We start from the raw sequence: 24,080 nt of genomic DNA, 5'->3' as shown, positions 1-24,080 counted from the left end.
TCAGCAGCAAAAGGGGGACAGGAGGAGGAGATGAGGCAGAGCCAGGCCATAAGGACAAATCGGTCACGTGCCCTCCAGTGACCCTACAAGCAGGGTCGTGGCCAAGCACACTGTTAACACTGCGTTCTATAACAGATGTAAAATCTACACCAAAGAATAACAGCGTCAGCTCAACACCGCAGCTGCCCCCACTCCCGAGGGCGCCTCTCACCTCCTTGCTCCATGTCCGAGTCGGTGAGGTGCGTGAGGGAGAAGCTGGCGATGTTGGCGGGGGAGATGGAGAAGCGGGAGCAGGGTGACGCATGTGCCCAGCTCTGCTCGGTGCTCCGGGTGGGGGGCGGTGGGGAGAAGTACTTGGAGGCTTGAAGAGCCGGCTGGGTGCCCAGGAGACTGCTTGTGGCCCTGGACATGAAAGGGTCTGGGGAGAAGTCATCATCCCACTCAAAGCCGCCACCTGCAAGCAGACACCCGCCTGTTATCACTCCACGATAAGGCCGGGAGGGCTGGGCACAGGTGTGCTGCCCTGGAGGCGGGCATTTTAAGTAACAGGCGATGCCCTCCTCCCAGCCCAGCCTCCAGGCCTCTGAGTCCCTTCATTCAGGTGGGTCACTGAGGTGGGTACCTTCTTCATCTGTGGAGCTCTCAGAGTTCATGCACCTGCTCAGGTAGGGCGAGCCTGAGGGCACAGCGGGGCTGCTGGGCCCGGGGCCATGCGCGTCTCCTCCACAGGGTCCCAGCTCTTTGGTCGGGGTCTCCTGGAAAGCCAAGCAGGAAGTCCCGTCAGTCAGCCTGCTCCCATAAAGCCACTGGTGTGACACAGTGACACACATGGGCTGGCAGGTGTGTCAGGCCCATCAACTGCACTATGAGGCACCTTTTTTTGGTTTTTAAAGAAACGAACAGAGACACACTTTGTCCAAGGTACATGTCTTAAAACAGGCTGGTTCTGGTGCTGGTTGGGTGGACCGACAGACATCCTGCCTCTCTCCCTCTGCATGCAGCTTCCTCACCTGTGGAGGACACGTGAGAAGGAAACACCACCCAACGAGCCAAGTTCCCTGTGACAGCTCTGGTCTGGGCCTACAGAGCCCCAGGGGAAGTCTCTGGTTCTGGTCCAGGAGAGTAAGGGGGTTCTGAAGCTGAGAGAGTGCAGGAGACCCCAGGTTCCTTTCTTGCTTTGTCCCTGTTCAGACCCTGCATCCTCATGAGATCCTAGATGCCCAGGGCCTGAGATCCTGAGGGAAGTGAAGCGTCCTCTGCCCTGGCGGCCGAGGGGACTTGGGTTCTGTTCTCTGTCTTCCACTGCCTGGTGTGCCGCACAGTGTGGGAATCAAAGCCTGACTCTGGGTGGAGGTTTAGCAGGGGAGGCCTTGGGAACTGGGGTCACAGGGGCTCAGGAAAGCTGCTGAGAAGCTCCTGGCCTACCCTTGACATGACTCCACACAAGGCACCAAAGCTCTGAAAATTGAACTTCAGGGGAAGCCACACAGGGCTCCTGTGAGGTGGTGGTGGGGGACAGAGGCCTCAAAGGGGAACTAACACCAGTGAAACCACAGCCTCCAGAAAGCTGAGTGCAGCTTGTGGACTGAACCCAGCTGGGGGACACGTGGGAGACAAAAATAGCCACAAGCTCCACAAACTTGAACACTGACACAGACTCCTGTGATACTACACGAGTACACAGTACCCAGTGGCCAAGGAACCAGAAAACCTCAACTCACAGGAAATGACAACAGGCACAAAGCCAAGAGGACACAGGAGTTTGAATTATGTGGAAAAAGACTAAAAAGTGCTGGGCCTGGAGGTGTGGCTCAGTGACACAGGACTCGCCCAGCATGGGTGAGGCCCCGGGTTCATCCCCAGCATTGAAAAAGAAAAAAAGGCTCCTACCCGAATAAAACGAAATGACAGAAGGCTAATTTCAGAACAGACCAATGGAATCCAGAAGTCACTGGACGATGGCGAGAGAACCCGTGAGCTTGAGATAGAGTAGAATTTAATCCAGCCAGCATCAAGGAAAATGTCAAGGGAATGAAAGGAGCAGAGCACCTGTGGGTGACACCAGAAGGCCTACGGAGGTGTTCTAGGAGAGGAAGCCATGGAAGAAATGCCGGCTGAACACTCTCCAGGGTGGTGAGACAGCAACAGATCCCAGCCCTCTGCGGACCTGAATGGGTAAGCACACAGAAACCCACACCCACCCGGACACATCACGCTGAAGACGAAATGTCCTGAAAGCAGCTAGAGAGAAGATATTCTTACAGGGGACAAAGACCCAAGCAACCACAAACTTCTCGTGAGAAACTGAAGGCCGGGAGGCAGCGACACTTCTTCATCTGGCAGGTCTGTCTGATGCAACCCAGCAGGGCAAATCCTCTGCCACTGAGCTACACCCCCAGCTGGAAGTGACATTTTTTAAATGCTGGAAGAAAAGAACTGTCACCTCAGAACTCTATATTCAGAGAAAATATTGTTCAGGAGACAGGGTGAGATGAAGAGAGATGAAAAGAATTTTTGGTCAGTGGATTTAGGGGAAAAAAAAAAGATGAGAAGGAAAGAGACAAGCTGAACAAACCTCTCCTGCTGGAAAGGAAACAACACAGGGGGGATCCCGGCCCTGATTAAGAAAAAGGAACAGGAGCGTGACTCCCTGGGTGAGTATGAACCGTCTGGCTTCTCGAGGTTCTGCAAATATGCTTGATGATTCAAAGTGATACACACTGCCCTGCCAGGTGGGTTTTAATGGGTGTGGGTGTGACACACAGATGACGTCAGGACAGGAGGGAGGGCAGTGGCCTGGGCAGTGGGAAGTAAAGCATGTGCCCCCAGCAGGCTGTGGGTGAAGTATGCACAATGAAACCCAGAGCAACCGTTCTCCTGACTACGGCAAGGAGCAGATACGCAGTGAAGACAACAGGTCGCCTGAAATGCAACCCAACAACTGTTGCTCAGTCACACAAAAGGAAGGACAGAGGAGAAGCAGCAGAAGCACAGAACAAAATGGCACGTGTCACCCTGCTCATGGAAGTGGTCTAAAAGCACCATTCATTCGAGGCGCACTTTCAGAAGAGATTTTACAAACAACCCTCCCCTGCCCTCTTTGGGGAGGGGTGGACAGGGAAAGGCTGATGGATGCACTAAGTGCAAGGCGGTGCCCAGCTGCATAGCAAGGCAACTGTGACACCGATAACTCGAACACTGCAGAGCAAGATGGGAGGACTGCAGACGCAGTCCCATCTCTACCATTTCTCCTGGTAGAGAAATTGTGCAGGTTTGAGTAGGTAGACCTTTACCCTGACTTAAACATTACACAACATATGCATGATCCAAACATCACGGGGTGCCCAGATCTGTACAATTTTTTGCTTTTATGTTTCAATTAAAAATAAACTTAAATGAACTAAAAATTAAACTCACATCAAATGTGATGCAGACAGATCAAAAATACACGGGTAAAAAGACCCAGCACACTAACACTCACCAAGAAGCCAGACTGGTACATGAATATCAGAAAAAAGAAATGAGTGGTATCACAGAATGACAGAAAGGCCAATTCACCAAGACACAGTCATCCTAACAAATGTACCTGCCTGCACCTAACAGAAGCCCAAACTGACAGAAACACAGAAAAATGGACAGAACTCCCATTACACCAGACATCAATGATTTTCTCTAAGAGAAAAAACTTGCGGCAACACAGAAGAACTGAACAGTACTATCAAGAAACTAGATCTGACACTTGCAGATCAATAATCACCCACCAAAACCAGAATGTACCTTACTGAGGTGTGTGTGTGATGCACTAAGACAGACCGCATCCACAAATGAAGAGCTGAAACCACTCAAAACATTTTCTCTGAGCACAATGGAATTAGACCAGAAGTCAATGTTGGAGACAAGAAAATCTCCAACCCTAAGAAATTAAACAATATGCTTATAAATAATTCATGAGTCAAAGAGGAATGGTAAAGAACACTAGAAAAAAAATCTGAACTCCATGAAAATGAAAACACAACAAATGAAAATTTGTGGGATACAGCTAAGGTGCTACACAGAGGTGGATTCATAGCAGTTAAGAACTTAGACAAGAAGAAAGGCTCAAATTCCAAGCTTTTACCTTAAAAATCTAGGGGGGAAAAAAAAAGAGAAAAGGTTAAGTACATCCAAAAACAATAAACCAAGAAAGACAACAAATGCGTGCAATCTCTTCCAGAAATTCAGAGGAGAAAACACTTCTCTTTCCCATTTCCTGAGGCCATCATTCCCAACACACAAGCCAAAGGCAGTGCCAAAAGTCCCACAAAAACCCAAACCAACTACACAAAACAGACCCTGCAATTCCGTCCCGCCTCGTCTCAATTCCTTCCCTTCTCCTCTCAGTAGGAAAGAGCACCCAGTCTCCTGGGCTCCCTGGCGCACAGGTGACCCTGGAGATCAGAAGTGAGAGAGAACCACCAGGGAAGGAGCAGAGGGAGCCAGTTTCCTGCCCTCCTGCAGACTCAGATTCAGGAAGCTGGTTTGCCGCCTTAACCATCCACCTCTCTCCAACACGTTGTAGTTCAAATGCATAGGGTTTGACGAGCTTTTAAGAAACATCAGAAGAGCAAAAATGACCACAGTATAAAGTAACATGCAACAGAAAGGAAGATGCAGCTCCCAAAGGAAGAGGGGGAACAGGGCCTTGAAGGCCTCCACTGTGGGCCCAAGAGGGAGACAGTGCTTCACACAGGTCCAGAGGCTGCCAAGGGTTTGGCTCGGAGACTAAGCAAAAAGGGGAGGGAAGCAACATGACAGAGATGCCAAGGACCCTGCGCCATCTGGAATGTGGTGGGACAGAGCTTAATGACAACCCAGCTGACTCTAGAAGCAAATTCAGTGCTGGGTGCTGTGGTTCATGCTTGTGTTCCAAGCACTCAGAAGGCAGAGGCAGAAGGATTCGGAGTTCAAGGCAAGCCTAGGCTACAATAGGGAGACCCTGTCTCAAAAAACCAAGGGCTGGGGAAATAGCTAGACACACGTGCCGGGTTCAATCCTCAGCAATGCCAAAAAAAAAAAAAAATGTAATCCTCGATATTTGGGAGGCTGAGATCTGGAGGATCATGTTTCAAGGCCAGCCCAGGCAAACAGTTCTCAAGACCCCATCTCCAAAATATCAAAAGTAAAAGGGACTGCAGGTGTGGCTCAAGTGGTGGAGCAACTGCTTTGTAAGTGCAAAGCTCCGAGTTCAAACCCTAGTCCCACCAAAAAAAAAAAAACTTTAAAAAAATGCTCTAGTTATAAGTTGATCATTTTTCTTTTCTTTTTTTGTGTGTGTGTAGTACTGGGCTTTGAACTTAGGATCTACACCTTGAACCACTCAACCAGGCCTTTTTTGTGTTGGGTATTTTTGAGACAGGGTCTCGTGAACTATCTGCCCGGGCTGGCTTTGAATGTTGATTCCCCTGATCTCTGCCTCCTGAGTAGCTCAGATTACAGACATGAGCCACCAGCCCCCTGCAGTTCCATTTTTCAAGGAGCCCAAGACTGTGCCTGCTGAGCAGAGCACACTACACAGGCTCTTCCGAAGCAGGTAAAAGGGACAAGGCAGAGGTTGGAGCAGAAAGGCCACAGGGGTCTTGCTGTCCATGCGTCACACCCTCAGGGGCTGCAAGAGTGACAGTTTGGGCTGCACCGCTGTCACGTGGTCTGCAGAGGGACTGATTTCAGTAGAAGGGCATCCTATCTCCTTCCCTCAACTGAGGATGAATTAATTCCCTGTTCTGGGAACTGAACTGTAACCAACTCCCGTCACTCTGTCTAGTCAGTGGCTGCCGCCTCAAATGACAGCACTATGGCCAGACCACATTCTCTGTCAGCATGTGCTGTCAGCACTCTGAAGGGAACAGATACCTGGTCAAACAGGTAGACTGTGACATCATCAAAGAAGGTTACTGCCTTCTTCTCCTTCCTCCAGTCAGCGGCCACGGGCTTCAACAGGCTCCGCAGATGCCGGCTGTCGTCAGCATTGCTGAGGATCACGGGCACTGCGTGCTCTGTGTCGTCCTCCGACTCGGAGCTGAGGCTGTGCAGGTTGAAGGCCCGCAGGTCATCGTCCGAGTCATCACTGTTTTCGTCTTCCTCGTCAGCATCCATCCCGTCCTCAGAGAGGTCGAGCATCCCAGACACCCCAAGCTTGCCCAGGTACTTTCCCTCGATATCTGGCTCCTTTAGCCTGGGAGCCTCGGTGTGGCCAGACGAGGACTTGTCCACCGCGGAGCCGGTGTAGGCGAGGAGCTCATTGGTGTTAGTCCCCGTGGAGGCGAGGGTGCAAGGGTGATCCTCGTGGGTCTCCAAGTCATCACCACTGCTGAGCTCCGAGTTCACCAAGACCAAGGTGCTGCCGGCCTCATCCTCCACAGCTTGCGACTGTCTGAAATTGTCAGCCACCGCTGACTCCAACGCTTCCTCTAATTCCAGGTGACTGGAATTTGGTAAAGCAGATGGGCAACCTGGATCGGGCTGGCTCTGCTGAGTCTCCAGGCAGCTGTCTTTGGCATCAGGGCCTTCCTCCAGGGTGCCTGGCTTGGGCAGGGGCTGGCCCTCTGCCAATGCTGAGGTTCCAGGGACCTCTTCAGGCTTTTTATCTGGCTCTGAGTCATTGTCTGAGAAGTAGGCAGAGTCTCGATATGAACTCTGAGTGCCGGGGATAAAGGTCTGTGGGGTGCCATCTGCACCTCTGTGGCCGTCACCTGCATCTGAGATGACAATGACTGGGTTGGGAGGCACACTGCTATGCCCACCGTCCCCTGCCGCAGCCGAGGCTGAGTCTGAAGGGCCCTCGGGGGTGGGGTGCAGGGTCCACTCAGGGGACTCCAGGTTCTCCGTCTCGTAGCCGCTGTCTGCTGGCTTATCGGGGGGCAGGAGTTTCTGAGAGGCGTGGGAGCCCAGCGACTCCAGCAGCACCTCATGGACGTCCACGGAGTCCATGGAGTCCGGGGTCTCCAGTGACTGCTCGGGGGTGGGGAGGGCTGGGGACAAGCTGTCCTCCAAGAGGCTGTCCTGGCTCGTAGAGTCTGAGGACAGGGCAGACGCCAAGCCCACGTCTTTTGTGGCATCTTTACAACTGAGCTGGTTTAAAGTCTCCACGGCATCCATGCTTTTCTCCAGCAGACTGCTGCCATGATGTTCCTCTGGAAGCGGCTGATTTTTTAAGTTCTGCGTCAATTCTGGAAGACCACTCCCTGTGCTCCCCTGACCCATGAAAGCATCACCCACGGGAGCAGAGTCCCTTTTGCTCGGTCTCAAGGCCTCCTCACTTTGGCAAGCCCAGTCTGGGGGACTGTCGTCCCCGCCGCGGGTTTTGGCATCCGTGGAGGGAATTTCAGTTGGGGTGGTAACGGCATCTGGCCTCAGGTCCTGACAGAGGCAGTCCTCGGGGATGCTGACATCTAAGCTCATGGACTTGGTTGCCTCTGGCCTCAGAATTGAGTCTGGGGGTTCAGCAGGAGGTGTTTCTTCTGCTAAGAGTGAGGTAGGAGGTACCTGCACTTTCGGGGAAGACTGCACCGAGGTGCTCCAAACATCACCCTTGACCGTGACACCTGCAGCTTGGCCCTTGGCGCATCCGCTCTGTGAGGCAGGAGAGCCCGCTGCACTGGGCGCACGCTCGGCGTCCAGAAAGTCCGTCCGTGCCATCTCTACTACGGCCCCAATGAAGCCAGCGTTCCTCAGTTCTGTCTGAAGATTGTCTACGGGCTCCTTGCGAGAGAGTGAGCCCATCAGCAAGTTTCTCTCGCGAAGGAATAGGAAGTTATCAGACAGCTCTTGAACGTTCAATGGATCAAGGTGGTCTTGGGGCAGAAGGCTTTCTGATAAGCAGACAGGCGCATGCTCAAAAAGCTTATGGGGCTTTTCTTTGTCAGAGTGACAAGTGTCTTTGGGGTCATCTAAACTTGAACTTAAGATGGCTGGCCTGAAGTCGGCTTGAAGTCCATTTAGCTCCATTAAGTCGAATATTTTTTGGTGACCGGGCAAATCCTCCACTTTGTCGAGATCACTGAATATGCTATTGAAAGGGCTCTCCGGGCCACTGGTTATAGGCAAGTCCTCAGCTCCACCAGCCTCCTTGGGGTCCGTGCCACTCTGGAAGAAATCCTCATCTGTGCTGGGCTCCTCCAGCTCCAGGTGCCTGGGGGCACTCCCCTGGAGCACCTCGGCTCCCACCCTCTCAGGATCTCCCATCTCCGTTGTGAGCAGGACCGGGGGATAATCTAGCTCCAGGTTGCTCCCACTTTTCTCCTCTAACTGGATATAATAGTCGCTTCCAACAGAAAGGTTGTGGGCATCAAACACAGGAACCACTCCGGGGACCTGCAGTGGGACATCTTGGCCACTGTCATCCTGCTTTCCTGGCCCAGAATCCGAAAGGGAACTCTCGAATACTTCAACTGGGAAGAACATGCTGGAATAGGACAAGCCTTCGTCTGGGTGGCCGCGGCAGCCCTCATCAAAATGGTCGTGCTTGGCGGCCTCCCAGATGTACTCGAAGCTCAGCCCCTGACTTGTCTCGGTCACCGTGAGGATCTCTTCCATCTCACGACCCAGCCGGTCCCTGGCAAAGTGGTCGAGGATTGGGAAGGCAGCGCTACTTGAAGTGCTGTTGGCGCTTGGCTTGAGCGCATTCCACTGCTGCTCGAAATCCACTTCTGAGACGCGCTGACTCTGCGTCCGCAGGTAGGTCAGCAGCCTGTGCACATCTTCCGCAGCTGGCCTCTTGTCTGGCGACAGCCAGCAGAACTGCAACACTTCATACCTGAGCACACAACAGGGAGTTAGTAGAACACTAATAAAGTAAGACAGATTTTACTCCAGAGACAACAGCACCCAAAACTTCTCACCACAAGCACGACCTGAAGGCCATGACAGTTCATGGTGACAGTGTGGGGAAAGGGGAAATATGAGAAATGTCACATTTGGCCCATTTTTCTACAGTATCCAACTGCAATTCGTTTGCTTGGTAATTTGTTCTCCGGTGTTCATGCAATGACTTGGCTACTGAATTTCTTTCTCATTTTCTTATCTTACTTTTTTTGGTGGTAGTGGGGTTTGAACTCAGGGCCTCACACTTGCTAGGTAAGTGCTCCATCGCTTGAGCCTCGCCCAGCCCTTTTTGCTTTAGCTTATTTTCTAGATAGGGTCTTGTGCTTTGGCATAGAGCTGGCCTTAGACTGAGACCTTCCTACCTCCACCTCCACCTCCTGAGTAGCTAGGATTATAGGTGTGAGCCACCATGCCCAGCTTGTTTTTGAGATAGGGGCTTACTAGCTTTTTTTTTTGAAGTTTCAGCAAGGACTTATCTGTATTTCCTGTCCCCCATGCAGGAAATGGGAGCAAAGATCGCGAACTTTTTTCCTTGAGCTGGCCTCATGCCATGACCCTCCTAAATCTACCTCCCAAGTATCCAGGATTAATTAGGCCACTGAACCCGGCAATGGTTCTGCCACGCTCTCCTCTGCACATAACTCTTTAGTAGGAAATGCATCTATGATTACATAAGGAGCTGGAGAGGGTGACGGAAGCTGGCTTTTTGACGGGCTGCTGACTACTGCAACAAGCTACACTACAGCCAGAAGCAGAAGACAAAGGCGACTTGACAGTGTGAAGTTCTCAGAGAATATGTCAAGGTGTCGTGAGAGGAACAGTTCTAGAACTTAGGGAGGCAAGCACTGCCTAAATACAGGGCAGCCAAACTTCCAAGATGCCAACACTGGGCACCCAACGGTGTAGATAGCAGTCTGACCCTAGGTGGAAATGGAGCAAGAACCGGTCCAAAGACTACCGAGTAAACAGACAGGTTTCACGTCAGTAAGCGTTGTGTAAATTCGTTCCCATTACCAATCTGATCATAATTTTTTAAATTATCCATGTTTCTCTCATGTAAACCATAAATTCCTACTCGTTATTTAAGTTTTTCAAAGATACAATTTTAAAAAGACGTTTCTCCTAAAATTGGCCATGAGTAATGCAATAAGTAACGGCCTGCTTTCTGGTGGTCCCGTCTCTGAAGCCAGCACGCCGAGAAGCTACTGACCATCTGTCGGAGTAGGACTGCTCCAGCCGGGGCTTTGGCAGCTTCGTGTCCCTCTCTCTGATGACCTGATTAAGAACATCCAGGTCCGAAAGGTCTGCGTACGGCTGGGCAGCATTGTCAAAGAGCTCCCAGAGTGTCACGCCCAGTGACCTGTGGGGAACAGAGACTGCTTACTTCTCTCTGCTTTGCATTTGCACAGTCAGTCATTTCAGGACAAAGGCACACACTGAGTAAGCCATCAGTAACGAAACAGCTAATATGATAAAACAGCTCCCAAACCACTTATCAACATTGAAAGAGCAAAAAGGGGCATTTCCACTCAACTAAGGGTGTGGTTCGGGTGACAGACGCTTATCTAGCAAGTGGAAGCACCGAGTTCAAACCCCACTGCGGCTGAAAACAGACACACATAAATAAAAAGGGAGGACGACGACAACGCCTTCTTACATTTATTACACAACTACTCTAGGAGGTTTGGGCCATGCAAAAAAATGCCAGGCAGCTGACAGGTCTGACTAAAGGGCTGAGTCCTAACACTGTTGACTATAAAAATTCAAGAATTAGTTGAAAAGTCATTAGAATGTTTTAAGAACTTGGCAAAATAGCTGGAGACAGTTTATGTCCTGAGTTCTGAGGTAGAGAAAATGTCACCTGCAACATTTGTGACCAGCAGACAGCATCTTGAAGAAACCACTCGAGCACATGTCCCCTCCCACCAGGCTGCACGTGCTTTGCTTATTTCGCAGTACTACACCAGGGTTTGCCAGTGGTCTGGTACCACAAGAGGTCTCTAGTCTGTGTCACCCAGTGGGACGTCCCTTCTCAGTCCTGCCCAACTTGCTCTCAAGCCCCAGTGCAGATGCTCAGGTCCAATGACGCCCTTTTCTTACCCCCTCCTCCCTCCTACTATCTTATATGGTGATACACGTGTCCTCTGGGAAGCTTTGGACCACATGCTCACACTTAGGATCCACACGAGGATAACTCCCTAGTCCTGTGACTCTGCAAATCTGGGTGTCACTGGTTTGTGGGCTGTTGTGGGTGTCACCTACTGGATGCTTGAGTAATAACAGCACTGAGAAGTTCACTTGACATTAGGCAATACAAGTTTAAATTTTCTTACGTTGCTTTGACAAGATTGAAAACCATCAGCATATTCAGTATCTGAGTTGAGAGATCCTTTCTGTCCAAGGAACAGAAGGGCCCAAACCTCCCAATCCAGTCCAGAAGCAGTGTGCCCTCCCAGGAACACCACTGTTAGGGTGGATGAGCAGTGTGCGCAAAAGGAGTTTAAGGTGCAGTCAATGACCCTGGAAGATTCAAAATTTAACTGGAAAAGAAACTCACGTGAAACACTGAAAGCCAAAAGCTGTTCTAATGGCAAAGTGAGTTGTACCACCACAAGCCTGGTTAGACCGTGAGCAAACCTGTCTATCTGCGTCAGTTTCTCCAAATCCCTACTTTTCCTCACTTCCCCCTTTCCCAGTAAGGCCCACTGCAAAGCCAAACTCCCTCAGGCTGCCACTACCCCCTTTACAGGGCAGGAAGCAATGGCTTCCCAGCTCCACTAGCACCATTGAGCCTCCTTCTTATGGAAAGAAAAGCTCCCTGTAGCTCTCCCTGATCTCCACCCCAAACTGTGTGCAAGGTCCTTCTCATTCACTCTGGTATGAGCAGTGTGGCTTCTGCTCCTGGCAGGACCAGCACAGCCACCAGCAATTGCTCCCACTGTCAGGATTGAAGGCTGGCAGTCTCGGGGAACACAACTGTGGTACAATAAAAACACTGAGGGAAGCACAGAAAGCATCTTCGTAAAGGCATCCAGGAGTGGGGAGAATGCAGGAATTTCCAGGGCAAGGTCCTGCACTCACAGATCCAAGTAGTACACAGAAATGGAAGCAACCTCGACTGTGGGCATCTGCTGAAGCTCTAGGCTTCTGTCTGTGGTTTCCAAGGCTTTGGGGGTGCCAGCGTGGGTCAGACTGAAGCCCTGGGCCTGCCCAAAGTAAGGGGTCTCTCAAAGTGACCCCTTAAAGGCAGGAATAAACCCTCCTTCCATGGCATGAGGCTGTCATGGCATGAGGGCAGGGAGAGAGGGAGGAAGAGAGGGAGGAAGAGAGTGAGTGAGAGAGAGAGAGAGAGAGAGAGAGAGAGAGAGAGAGAGAGTGTGTGTGTGTGTGTGTGGTGTGTCTGCAAGGGAGCTGCAGAGATGGTCTTTACCTGGATTTGTGGTCTAGAGTCACATCATTTCAGTGATCCAAAAAAACCTCAAACTGAGCCAGGAGCCGGTGGCTCATACCTGTAATCCCAGCACAGATCAGGAGGATCGAGGATGAAAGCCAGCTCAGGCAAATAATTCCCAAGACCCTATCTCGAAAAAAACTCATCACAAAAAAGGGCTGGCAGAGTGGCTTGAGGTGAATGTCCTGAGTCCCACTACCACAAAAAAAAAAAAAAAAAAAAAAACCAAATGTGACTGCAAAGCACTGGCCAAGTGGCAGACCTGGTGTGAGGCAGGACACCCAGGTGCCAGCAGGAGCAAACCCAGGTCCTCTGCGGGGCTGTGTCTCTGTCTACGTTTCCAAGGAGCAGAAACAAGGCGCCATCAAGACCCAGGAGGATCAAGACTTCAGTCACTGGACATCATGATCCAACTATAAAAACCAAAACCTGAACTACAAAACTTAGCATTGAGTTTTCACTGAAGATGCACACAACTGAAGAGAGAATTTTTAAAAAGAGAGGCTCTGGCCGGCACACAGGTCTGAAAGTACTTAGAACGTGGCCCAGAGAATCCAAAGACAGAACACAGAGGGATGAAATGACAGAAGACAGAGCAAGAAGCGAGAGCCACGTGCTCAACCACACTTCCGCAGGACAAAACGCAGGACAGAGACAACGTTTAAAGGGTAACTAATGAACTACTGAACAGCACCAAGCTATAGATTTGGAAAACCAGATAAATTCCAAGCCAAGAAACGCAAATCCACACTCACAGACATTACAGTGACAGGGATTTTAACAGGAGGCAGAGGGAAAGGTCAGTTACCTTCTCAGAGCTCAGGCAGACTGACAGCGGACTTCCCTAAGGCAACAAGAAGCCAGAAGCCACTGCAGTGCAGTGGTGGCGTCAAGTGCTGAGAGGACCTGTTATCCAGCACAAACGCGTCCCAACAGGGACAAGTCAAGTATGTTCTGACCTACAAAAGCAGCCTGTCACCAGCAGACCCCTACTAATGAAAGGAGGAGGACAATCTTTAGAGGGACATAAAAAAAGGAAAGTGTTTTGTTACATAGATAAATCTAAACAAACACCCATGTTAAACAAATTTAATGTCTTGTAGGGTGAAAGAAAAAGTTAAAATGCCCACAGTGACACAACTGTGTATGCATGTGGTATACAGGTAAACGCAGCTCAAGGAGCCTAAGGTCCTTGTGCTGCTCAGGACAGTTAAGAAATATTAGATCAGGTAAGGATGTGGACACTGTCATTTTGAAGACAACCAATAAAAATGTTTGGCATGCAGCTCCCAAACTACAAAGGAAAAAAGAGTTAAAAAAAAATCTATCCAAATGGAGGCAAAAAGAGAGAAGGAAAACAGAAAAAACAGGAAACCACAGTTAAAACTGATACAAATTGTTAAGTCAAAAATTCAGACACATCTCTTTGGCATCCATTAAAACCTTTATAAACCACAGCGTTGTATCATCGTCTGAAGCCCTTTCGTTTTTTTCATTCATGTCTACAAATGTTTACTGAGCATCTATTGTATGCCAGGCCCTATGGTAGGCACAGAACATAAAACAGACTTGGTTCCGGCTTTTATGCAGGACAGTGGTAAGACAGGCAGTAATGAAAAAGCCAATCACATCACTGCAGTTGTGACCACAGCTAGGGGTAAGGAAGGTCCCTTTCTCACATGCCAGGCACTCTTTGTGCTTCCTGCATCTTACATAATTACTTTCCTACTCAAAGAGAAGGGGGTTGGGCCCTTGCTAAACAAAAACCTAGTTAAGATGGTAAACCAGATACATACCAGATATTGCTGTACTTAGTTTGGTCTGCAGTGAGCAGTCGGTCTTGAAAGCTGGTTACTAATTCTGGAGCAGTCCATCGCAGAGGGAAAACCTTTTTATCATCTGTCTCAATGTAATCCTCCTGTCAGAAAGCACACTGCACTGTCAATGGAACTGCACTGATGGTGAGCACAATGATTTCATTCCAGGACATCCTCAGAAAACATATACCCAGCCCTAATCACATCAGGGAGAAAAGTGAAGGAAGGGAGAGATACTTCTCTGGAGGCTCCTAGGCATCCAGAGCTGGGCTCTGTCACTCTTCCTGGAAAAGGGAGGGACATGTGTGGGGCCTGAGCCTGACAAAACACCTTTCAGCACACATGGGCGTTCTGCTCTGGGGAGGTGGCTGTCCTGGTTAAAACACAGGCTTAGGGTCTGAGGGCAGGCCTGGGCCACCATTTACTGAGATGTGACTGGGAAAGCGACAGACCCTGGGAGCCTTTTTCCTTAGCTGAAAATGAGAATTACACAAACCTGCCTACCACGATGGAGTAATGATGGAACACTTTGTAGTGTGTGGTATACCAGAGTTACTCACTATGCAGACGAACAACCAACCTGTGTCTGTAAACCATGTTTTGGCAAATGGTCCTCACAGATTTTATTATCTTGATCTTAGCAAGAACCCCAAAAGACAGAACAGACACAATCCTCACGCTGTGACCATCTCATTCCCCACCCCACCTCGGCCACCTTACTCAGCTGGGCCATATGCACACACCCCAGTGGACACCTCATCTATTTATCTGCTTATTTTCTTAGGGGCACTTTTATGACAGAGCTAAAAAACCTGAATCAAGCCCACTGAATGTAAGCTTAGATTTACTGGCCATGTCGTGGGGAAATGGCTGTATGATGTGTGCTTTGTTACACAGGTGAAAATTATTTCTGCCCCATACTGTTCTAAGATTTATTGATCAGACTGTATCAATTGTACTAAGTAGAAATCTTTTAAAATAAAGCACTGGGAAAGCTGTCACGGAACCTCAGTACAAAGCCACACCCTGGAAGATAGCAGAACCGTTAAGGTGACTGCAGCAAACCCCACCCACGAAAGGCCACAGTCACCATCGCCAGGACTCTTGCCTTCTCTTCCGAAAGCAAATGGTATGGTGTTCTGGGCTACAACTCCCGAACTGAAATTAAGCTGGATGAAGGAGACGGCAGCTCAGCCTTGGGCTCACCTTGTACCTGCTGAATCCTATCCCATAGTCGCCCACCTTCACGTTTAAGTCAGAGGTCAGAAAACAATTCCGCAGGGCCAAATCACTGCAAACAGGAAGAGCACAGTGAGTGCTGGGCATCCATGGTGGCACGGCACACGCTGCTGCGGACAAAGTCCCCAAGATCAGTCCCTGTGAGCCAATGCCTCAAAACTCCTGTCCATGGTGAAAGCGTGTGCTCGAGCCCAACTGCTTAATGGAGACGATCATATTTTGGCAAGTACAGCTAAGGTTAAACACCACCGTGTCCACGCCAGGTTCTACACTAAAACAAGCCAGATTTATGGCTTGTTTCTTAGTATTTTAAGGGACCAAGAAAGAACTGCAAGCTGGCTAAATTGTCTGAGTTTTTCCTAGTAACAATCTGTTTGTTAAAAGTAAATAAAGATTAATTAAGTTACAACTGAAGCACCCAAAGGTAACGTTAAAAATGTCTGTTTCCTCTTATTTTTCAGACACGCACTGCAGCCAGGCCTTCCCGGGTCAGCTGGATCCCTCCCAAACTCTCCTTCCATATTTTCAAGGCATACTTCAAATAACTTACTTATATGATTTATTTTCAAGAACAAGCTAATACTCTGGTTTCTCTTCAGATCGTATAAATCTTTCGCCTTTTCAAGAACAAGCTAGTTTTCAAAAACACGTACTTTGACAAGTCAAACCTGCTTTTTTTTGAAGGAACTTCCCATGTAGCCAACAGATTGAACTGTTCAGATTTTGGATTTAAGCCTCAGACTTTTTTCCCAGTGCTAGGGACAGAACCCAAGCCTCGAGCGCACTAAGCAAAGCTCTACCACTGAGCCACATCCCAGCCCCTTACAATCCCTTCTATCATTAATTGGTCCCTGAATACAAAACCACTAAACAAGACAAGGACACCTAGTTCATGGTTTAAGTCATGAAGTTATGCTTTCTCTAAGCATTCGCTCTTTACAACAGCCTAGATGGTGTCACTGTTATTTTCCCCATTAATAAATGAACAGTGACTTCGGTAGGACTCAAAGCCAGCAGGCTAAGCACACTCACACTCTCAACATGGGGACAAGTCACAGCACTGCACCATGCCTGTAAGAGCCCCAACCAACAAGCTCTGTTGAGTGGTGGTTTTCACAAAGCTCATCTGGAAGCCTCCAGGCCTGTGGCAGCATCTGGGGAAACTGCAGAACACCCCAGACCACTGTCGTTAACAATGCAGAATCGCCCAACCCTAAGAAGAGAATTGGGGCTGGGGCTGGGGCTCAGTATACACAGAGCACTTGTCTAGCATGAGCGAGGGCCGCAGGTTCAGTCCTCAGCACTGCTAAATAAATATATACATACAAAAGGCAAGAGAATCAGTCCCTACTCTTTTTTTTTTGGAGATAAGGGAAGGGTAGAGGGAATGGAAGGAAAGAAGTGGAAATGCAACAGAGGTTAGTCACTGAGCTCCACTAATGAGCACCACTAGGGCCTCCACACAGATCTCACAAACCTTCCTAATGTCTCCCTCCTGAGACCAGAGCTAAAGTGGATGCCAACATTCCAACAGGAGGGTGTGTGTCCTTCAGTGGGGGCGATTCAGAGCTCAGGGGAGGTGTCAGGCATGGCAAATGTGAAGGATAGATAAATACGGACCGTCCTGTGCAAAGAGGTCTTTGGTCCTCATGCTCAAATGCACTCAGACGCAATCCCGGCATGAGGAGGAACGCACCCCACTACCTAAAACCCGGAGGTGATGAGGAAGAGAAAGTGGCCCGACTGAAACAATGTCTTCTGCCTGCTCCCCTCTCCCCCGCAGCACTGTGGCCCCGCACAATGGGAGGAACACTGGGTGCCAGGAGGTCAGGGCTGGCCTTGGCCTCACTGCCTCACTGCACTAGGGCCACGTGACACTGGGCAAGGCAAGTGAGGCACACAGTGGAGCCAGGTCTCCTCGGTAAACGGGTGTGCAGGAATGGCCAGGCACAAGGCTGTTTTGGGGGAAATAAACACGCACGCAGACCGTCCTGGAAATGCTCAGTGCTACAGACCCAAGCAACAACAGAATTCGGCTCAGAACTGGCAGCACTGTGTCCTGTCTGCAGAACAGAAAACACAAGGTGCCACACTGCACAGGTGACTTGACGTCAAGGCTGCTCTGGTCAGGAAACACAAACACAGCCAGCACATTCTCCTCCAAGTTGGAAAACAGGTCTAGTGACGAGGTTTGCAGCCTACATGGCTCTGGCTGTCATGGCTTGGCAACACTTTTGTAAGACTCAAGGCCACTGGAGGAGGCAGCTGGTCACAGGAAGCAGGAGGAGCAGGTCTGAAAGTTCCCAGCCTGGTGCCAGCCTCGCTACTTGTTTTAACTCATGCAAGCACACACTGGAGCTCAACTACCTTTGCAGGGACTCCTGATGCAAATGGGGTCATAGGAGCCAGAGTAGCTAATGCGAATTCCTGGTGGAGAGGGTCAGGACAGGAAGCAAGTATCCAAGTGCAGCTGAATGCCCTTCCAGAGTTGGCACAGACTGCGATTTAAGTCAGCAGCAGTGCTGCCTGGTAAGGAGGAACCCACTTCGCAGAATCACACTCGGGGCTCGGGGAGACTCATGTCGGTAAGGTGGCATGATGAGTGTTGAACCACTCCAAACCTGGCTGAACCTCTCTGCTGCCTACAGCATCAGAACTGGTTTAGGGTTCTGAAGAGGCTCTGCACACCCCACCAAGACAGGCTGCAGAGATGCCAGCAGACTACAGGAGGGGACTCTGGTGGGCATAGGCAGCTTTCTTTCCTAGTGCAGTGGCAGCCCATAGGTCAGTCCAAGCTAGCTGAGCCATTCTGCCTACTGCATACCCGGCACAGGCTTCGATTTTTCACTGTGCAGTTCTGGTGAGACCCAAGAACAGCTCCCCTGGCTGGAGCGGGTCAGCACTGCTGGCCAAGTGTTTCGGGCTGGTGATAAAACAGCCTGAGGCATCCAGCATGGGTGTTGAGATGAAGCTGGACAGCCAGGCTAACCTGGCTTCAAGTACCTCTGGCTTACTGTCCCCCTACACAACCACAAGAGTGGACCAAATCCAACAGGGAACCCTCCTCAGGCCTGATTACAACCTTCCCAGGGTTGTGGCCCCAGAGGAGCAGAGCACCAGAGGACAGCTCTGCCAGCCTAGGTCCACACCTGGGTCCTGAGTCAGAGTGGGAGCCAAGTCTCTGGACAGAGGGGACAGGAGGCTGCTCTGACAAGGCCTGCAACCACAGTCAACCTGAGCTTCACAGGACCCGCTTCAGGACTCAGCAAGGCCGCTCCTCAATGTGATGATTCTCATACTGAGTGTGTATCAACCACCTGGAGACTCCATCACACCAGACGTGGGAGGCTAGGGCACACGCCTAACAGGCTCGTAAGGGTACACCTGGGGACCACATGACCCTGAAGACATGTTCTCTTTGCAGAACACGTGTTCTGAGCCCATCATCTCAGGCTCCTCCATCCTGGCTACTCCTTAACCACACTGGTTTGCAGGGGTGAGATGCCAGGCAAAACGGTGCTCCTCTTGCCTAAGAAATCACACACCAGTCAACCTCCCCAAATCCAAGTGTACACAAGACTGCCACAGACCAAGGTCGAAGAGAGCTGGCCTGTTCTAGGGTACACACTTTAATCAGTGGCACACATGCTGATAAAAAGGCAGCTACCTCTCCTACCATGGACCTTGGAGCATTCCTTTCCCCAGGAAGCCCAGGCTTACTTATAAAAACAGAGCACTTAGTTGTTTACTTACAACCAACTGTTTTAAACCAGGGCTGAAACCCCAAGGTGCAGGGGCTCCACCTGGACCCTCCACACAGCTCCCCACCCTGTGTCAGAGCTCTGTCCTTCCTATCCTCTAATGACACATGTCCTGGATTAACTGGTCACTAGGCTTTTTCTGCATCTTTCTGAAGTGGAACCCTTAAAAAAACAAAAACAAAAAAACCCACAGAGTACACTTACACAAACATACAAACGAGAACCCACGAACATTTACCTTACAAACACAAGCTGTGACACCTGCCTGCATTTTCATTTCTTGATAGCATCACAACGTGGAAAATCCTCCAGGGTCAGCCGGTCTATCTTCAGGATGGCTGTGGAATATTCCACCGTGCAGACACGCTGAAGCTAGTCCAGCGACCCCGTGGACATTCACTTTGGGTCTTTTTTTTCTTTTTAAATTTTTTTTTATTGTTTTATTATTCATATGTGCATGCAACGCTTGGGTCATTTCTCCCCCCTGCCACCACCCCCTCCCTCACTTTGGGTCTTTATGCACTCGTCACCCCTCAAACAACACTGAAATGCTTTGGTTGTTTCTGTTTTCTGAGGCAGGGTCTCGCTGTGTAGCCCAGGCTGGCCTCAACTCCATGATCCTCCAGCTGGCGCAACCTGAGGACTGGGGCTACAGGCATGCACCACCACACCTGGCTTCTTTGGTTTGAACTACATTTCAATGAGTTCCTTTCCCTCATTTCTTTGTGAAATGCATCACAAGAGACACAAAGGTCTCTTGAAGACCCAACCTTGGTCTTCAAGAACTTATCTATGCAGGAAGGGGCTAAAAGCACATTCACAGACAGCCCTAACTTCTTATGAATTCTGATTTAGTTTTCTCGCCTTTCCTAAACACCCTAACTGTTCTGTGAAAGTGATCAAGCATTCAGGCACATGCGCACACACACACACGCACACGCACACACACACGCACACGCGCACACAACACGCACACACACGCACACACACACGCACACGCGCACACAACACGCACACACACGCACACACACACGCACACGCGCACACAACACGCACACACACGCACACTCGCACACACACGCGCGCACACGCGCACACGCACACACACACACGCACACACGCACACAGAGGCACAGTCTGGCCACCCCATCCCGTCAGTACACAGTGCCATCCGCAGGCTTTGTGGGAAGCCTGTGCACTCTGGCTTCTAGCCACCCCTATGCTCCCCAAGCCGCCTGGGGCAACTTGTCTCACCCACGTGATGCCATATCATGTCCCCTTCCTCTTCTTCCTCCTCTTCCTCCCCCAACAACTTCTTAATTTCCTCCACCCTCCATTTTATGCCCGCACTTGAGGGACCACAACACCGCCTCCTCAGACTTGCCTGGAGTGGCCCAGACAATTGTACCTCTGCTCCAAACACGCGCACACAGGCTTGTGCCTGAGTTCAGACTGCTCAGTGAGTCGGGCTGAGACAGACAAGTGCTCCCCACGCTGAGTCTCCGTTTTTGCCTCTGCAAAACGGGTTAATAATTGCACAGCCTTATGGCTCACAGGGCTACTCCTATCTGCGAGTAGTCAATTAAGTGCTCACAGAATGTGCTGCAGACGCTGGGAACACCGTGATCACCGTGCCACACAGGAAGGCGTGTTTCAGCTCTCCTGCTGGAATGTCAGTCCAGCTTCGCTTTGACTTTGTCACCTTACCCATCACTGAACTCCACGGACTGCGCAACGAACACTCACTCAACCAATGAAGTTTACATTATCTTCAACTTAACATCAAATCAAATCCAAACAAAAGCAGAAAACTTAAAACTCAAGTGAGGTGAGGGAGGCCAGTCCCATTCCTCATCACCACCACCCCTCTTCTCCTTCCTCCTGCACTGTTGCCTGGCTGGGAACTTCCCTGACTCCACGTTCCCGTGGCAAATTTAGCATTGGCCATTAGACCGTGAAGCCCAGAGGCCAGGCCAGTCCCCCCGCCCCCACACTGCAGGCTTCCCTGCCTTGGACTCCAAAGCCCAGTGAAGGAAAATCTTTTCTTTCATGAAACAAAACCGTGTGGAAGTGCTTGTTTCTTTTTCATTTAATACCACTATGTGCCAAACACTATCTGTAGTTCTGATTTAAAATTAATCAAACAGATTAAAGAAAATATTTTTTTTGTTTTGCATGCATTTTTTCCCCTTAAGAATCAATCTTGGAGTCTTTGCTTCTCATTTCTTGCATGGGGAGGAGGAAATGTTTCTCTTTCTCCCCACCCCCCCACTGCCCTGCCCACCTTGTCCATACTCTATTCCATTCTACTTAAAAAAAAAAAAACAACAAACTTGTGCCCAGTGTGGTGCTTCACACCCGTAATCCCAGCACTCAGAGGCTGAGACAGAAGGATTGTGAGTTTGAGGCCAGTCTGGGCTACACAGTGTCTTAAAACACACACTCTCTCTCTTTACTCTCTCTCTCAGTGAGCATTAGAAGGAACTTCTAAAAATACAAACTCGCTGGGCTGGGCATGGAGGCACATGCCAGTAATCCCAGCACTCAGGAGGCTGAGGTAGGAATACTACACGTTTGAGGCCAGCCTAGCCTACACAGTGAGACCTTGTCTCCAGAAAAAAATAAAAACCCACAGTATAAACTAAAAACTTGACACACACACAAATTAAGGAAAACTAATAATTTGCTGATGGAAACACCTAGGCCACAGACAGGTATTGCTCACTTTCTACTTGAACTCTTATGGTACAGTGTGTAAGAAAAAAATCATAAAATGACACTGGGTGTGGTAGCTCACACCTGCAATCCCAGCTACTCAAGAGATGGAGACTGAGAGGATGCAAGTCAGCCCAGGCAAAAAGCTCGTGAGACCCCCTCCACCCATCTCAATCAACAGCTGGGTGTGGTGGTGCACACCTGTCAGCCAGCTACACAGGAAGCGTAAATAGGAGGATTTGAAGTCCAGGCTGTTCTGCACTGAAACTAAAGCCTTGCCTAAAAAATAACCTAAGAAAAAAGGCCTTGGCTTTGGCTCAAGTGGTAGAGTGCTAGTCCAACAAGTTCGAGGCCCCGAGTTCAAACCCCGTACTTCCAAAAAAAGTCAAATGACGTGCACAGGCTCATTTACCACGTCCCGCAACACCTGCACTCTGAGGGCTGGGCAGCCTGAAGAGGGTACTAGGTGTGTAGCATTGCCTGGTGAACCCCCTGGGACCCTCCACAGGTCCGTGGCCTCCAGCTCTGGCCAGTATGAGTGAGGACACGGCCCACTGAAGCCCTGTGCACCCAGATCCACGGTGACACAATGGCATTTCACACTCAGGAAGCCTTCCGGGCAGGGACAGGGGTCCTGGGCTCTGGGCACCTGTGGAACAGCAGCAGCAGCACTGGATGTTCACACAGCCTTCGCCTCAGAGATACACAGGCTGCCTGAGAGCCGGCCATAAAGCTCTTTTTAAACCTTCCTGAAAACAACTCACTGGGGCGACTGACTAGGTCAGTTCTGGAGTAGTGACCTTGTGGGGGTGGATAGGTGGGCTGTGCTAATTCAACCAAGGCAGGAAGTTCCACTGTGAGTCAGTCAACAAATATTCGAAACCCAACTTTAAAATGTGCTTGGTGGAGGCTACCCATGTGAGATCCTGGACATGAGTCTATGGTAAGTGCTGCCTCTGGCTTCAAGGGCTTTCTTTACCTTGAGCCTTTGTGCTTGAATGTAATCCAAACCAGGTGACTCAACTTATCACCTTTGTTTGCTTTAAAGTTAAAAGATTCTAAGTAAAGTAAAATTTTAACACAAGAAAACTCACAGCAAAATACTCTGACATCTCTGCCAATTTTTTTTCTGGTGGGACTGGGGTTTGAACTCAGCACTTTGCACTTATAATAAAGCAGGAGCTCTACCTCTTGAGCCACACTTGCAGTCCATTTTTCTCTGGCTATTTTAGAGATGGAGGTCTCTCAAACTATTTAGCTGGGCTCACCTCAAACCTCAGTCCTCCTGATCTCAACTTCCCAAGTAGCTGGGATTACAGTGGGAACCACCAGTGCCTGGCTACTGGAGAATTTTTTAAATGTACAAGTGAAGAAAAGGCCATAGTCTGGGCTTTACACACAATCAAGCTGTCTTTGGTAACTTTCTGCTGCTGGTTCTGATGCAATGCTCTTGTTACATGCGTCCCCTCAATGTTTTAAAAAACTCTTAAAGCAGGGGAGCAATAATCATGTTTGACAGAGCTAAGCCACACAAAGCGTGCTGGATGCCGAAGGCACAGAAGCCTCAAGCCCGCATGGGAGTTCTCCACTGGAAAGTGAGGCAGCACATCGCAGTGTGCTCAAGCGTCATGTAAGGGATTCTGCCTGGGCCTTAAGTCTTGAGTCTTCTAAAAAACTTTATCAGAATGCTTTGCTCACTGCTTCAAGTCAAACAAGATACGGATGGGCAAGGGGACGGCTGACACTTGCTTCCCACCCTGACGGAATGCTGATTCTTATAGGACTTTCCATGTCTGTACTCACACACACCCCACACACACACCTACCCCCCCATATACAACAGCCCCCACCCCCACACGCTCCACACCCCCACACCCCCATATACCACCCCCCCTACAAGGACAACTAGATGTGCGTTATCACCCTTCCCCCTTATTTTCTTTTGGTGGGGAGACAGGGTCTATGCTATGTAGGCCAGGCAGGCCTCTAACTCATGATCCTCCTGCCTCAGCCTCATGAGTGCTTACCCTGGTGTTTTCTTGCTTTTAAAACATGGAGTCGTACTACAGCTCTATTACCCTGAGGTCTGCTTTGTAAAAAAACTTCACAGACATCTGCTCAAGGCAAGACACAGGCATTCCTTTTCAGATCTGCAGATTACTGACTTACATAGCTCAGTAAAAGTCAACTAAAAAGATGTTGCTCTTCGCCCTGAGCTCAAGCTCAAAAGCCTAGAGG

The 24,080-nt window shown here is 49.9% G+C and overlaps 1 protein-coding gene across 2 annotated transcripts in view; it reads right to left on the bottom strand.

The window, feature by feature from the left end:
• Lmtk2 (lemur tyrosine kinase 2) overlaps positions 1 to 24,080 on the bottom strand; it is a 74,113-nt gene that overhangs the window by 3,484 nt on the left and 46,549 nt on the right. For both annotated transcript variants that reach the window (XM_020173866.2, XM_074075522.1), the window contains exons 8-13: positions 15,334 to 15,418; positions 14,107 to 14,228; positions 10,070 to 10,219; positions 5,890 to 8,791; positions 623 to 755; positions 212 to 454 (exon numbers count right to left, since the gene is read on the bottom strand). In XM_020173866.2, the coding sequence (XP_020029455.2) occupies positions 212 to 454; positions 623 to 755; positions 5,890 to 8,791; positions 10,070 to 10,219; positions 14,107 to 14,228; positions 15,334 to 15,418 (3,635 nt within the window). The remainder of the gene's footprint in view (positions 1 to 211; positions 455 to 622; positions 756 to 5,889; positions 8,792 to 10,069; positions 10,220 to 14,106; positions 14,229 to 15,333; positions 15,419 to 24,080) is intronic.

Source organism: Castor canadensis, chromosome 6 (assembly GCF_047511655.1).
Source record: "Castor canadensis chromosome 6, mCasCan1.hap1v2, whole genome shotgun sequence".
NCBI classification, from domain to species: domain Eukaryota; kingdom Metazoa; phylum Chordata; class Mammalia; order Rodentia; family Castoridae; genus Castor; species Castor canadensis.
Note: the sequence above shows the minus strand (reverse complement) of the source record. Positions and strands in the feature narration are given on the sequence as shown.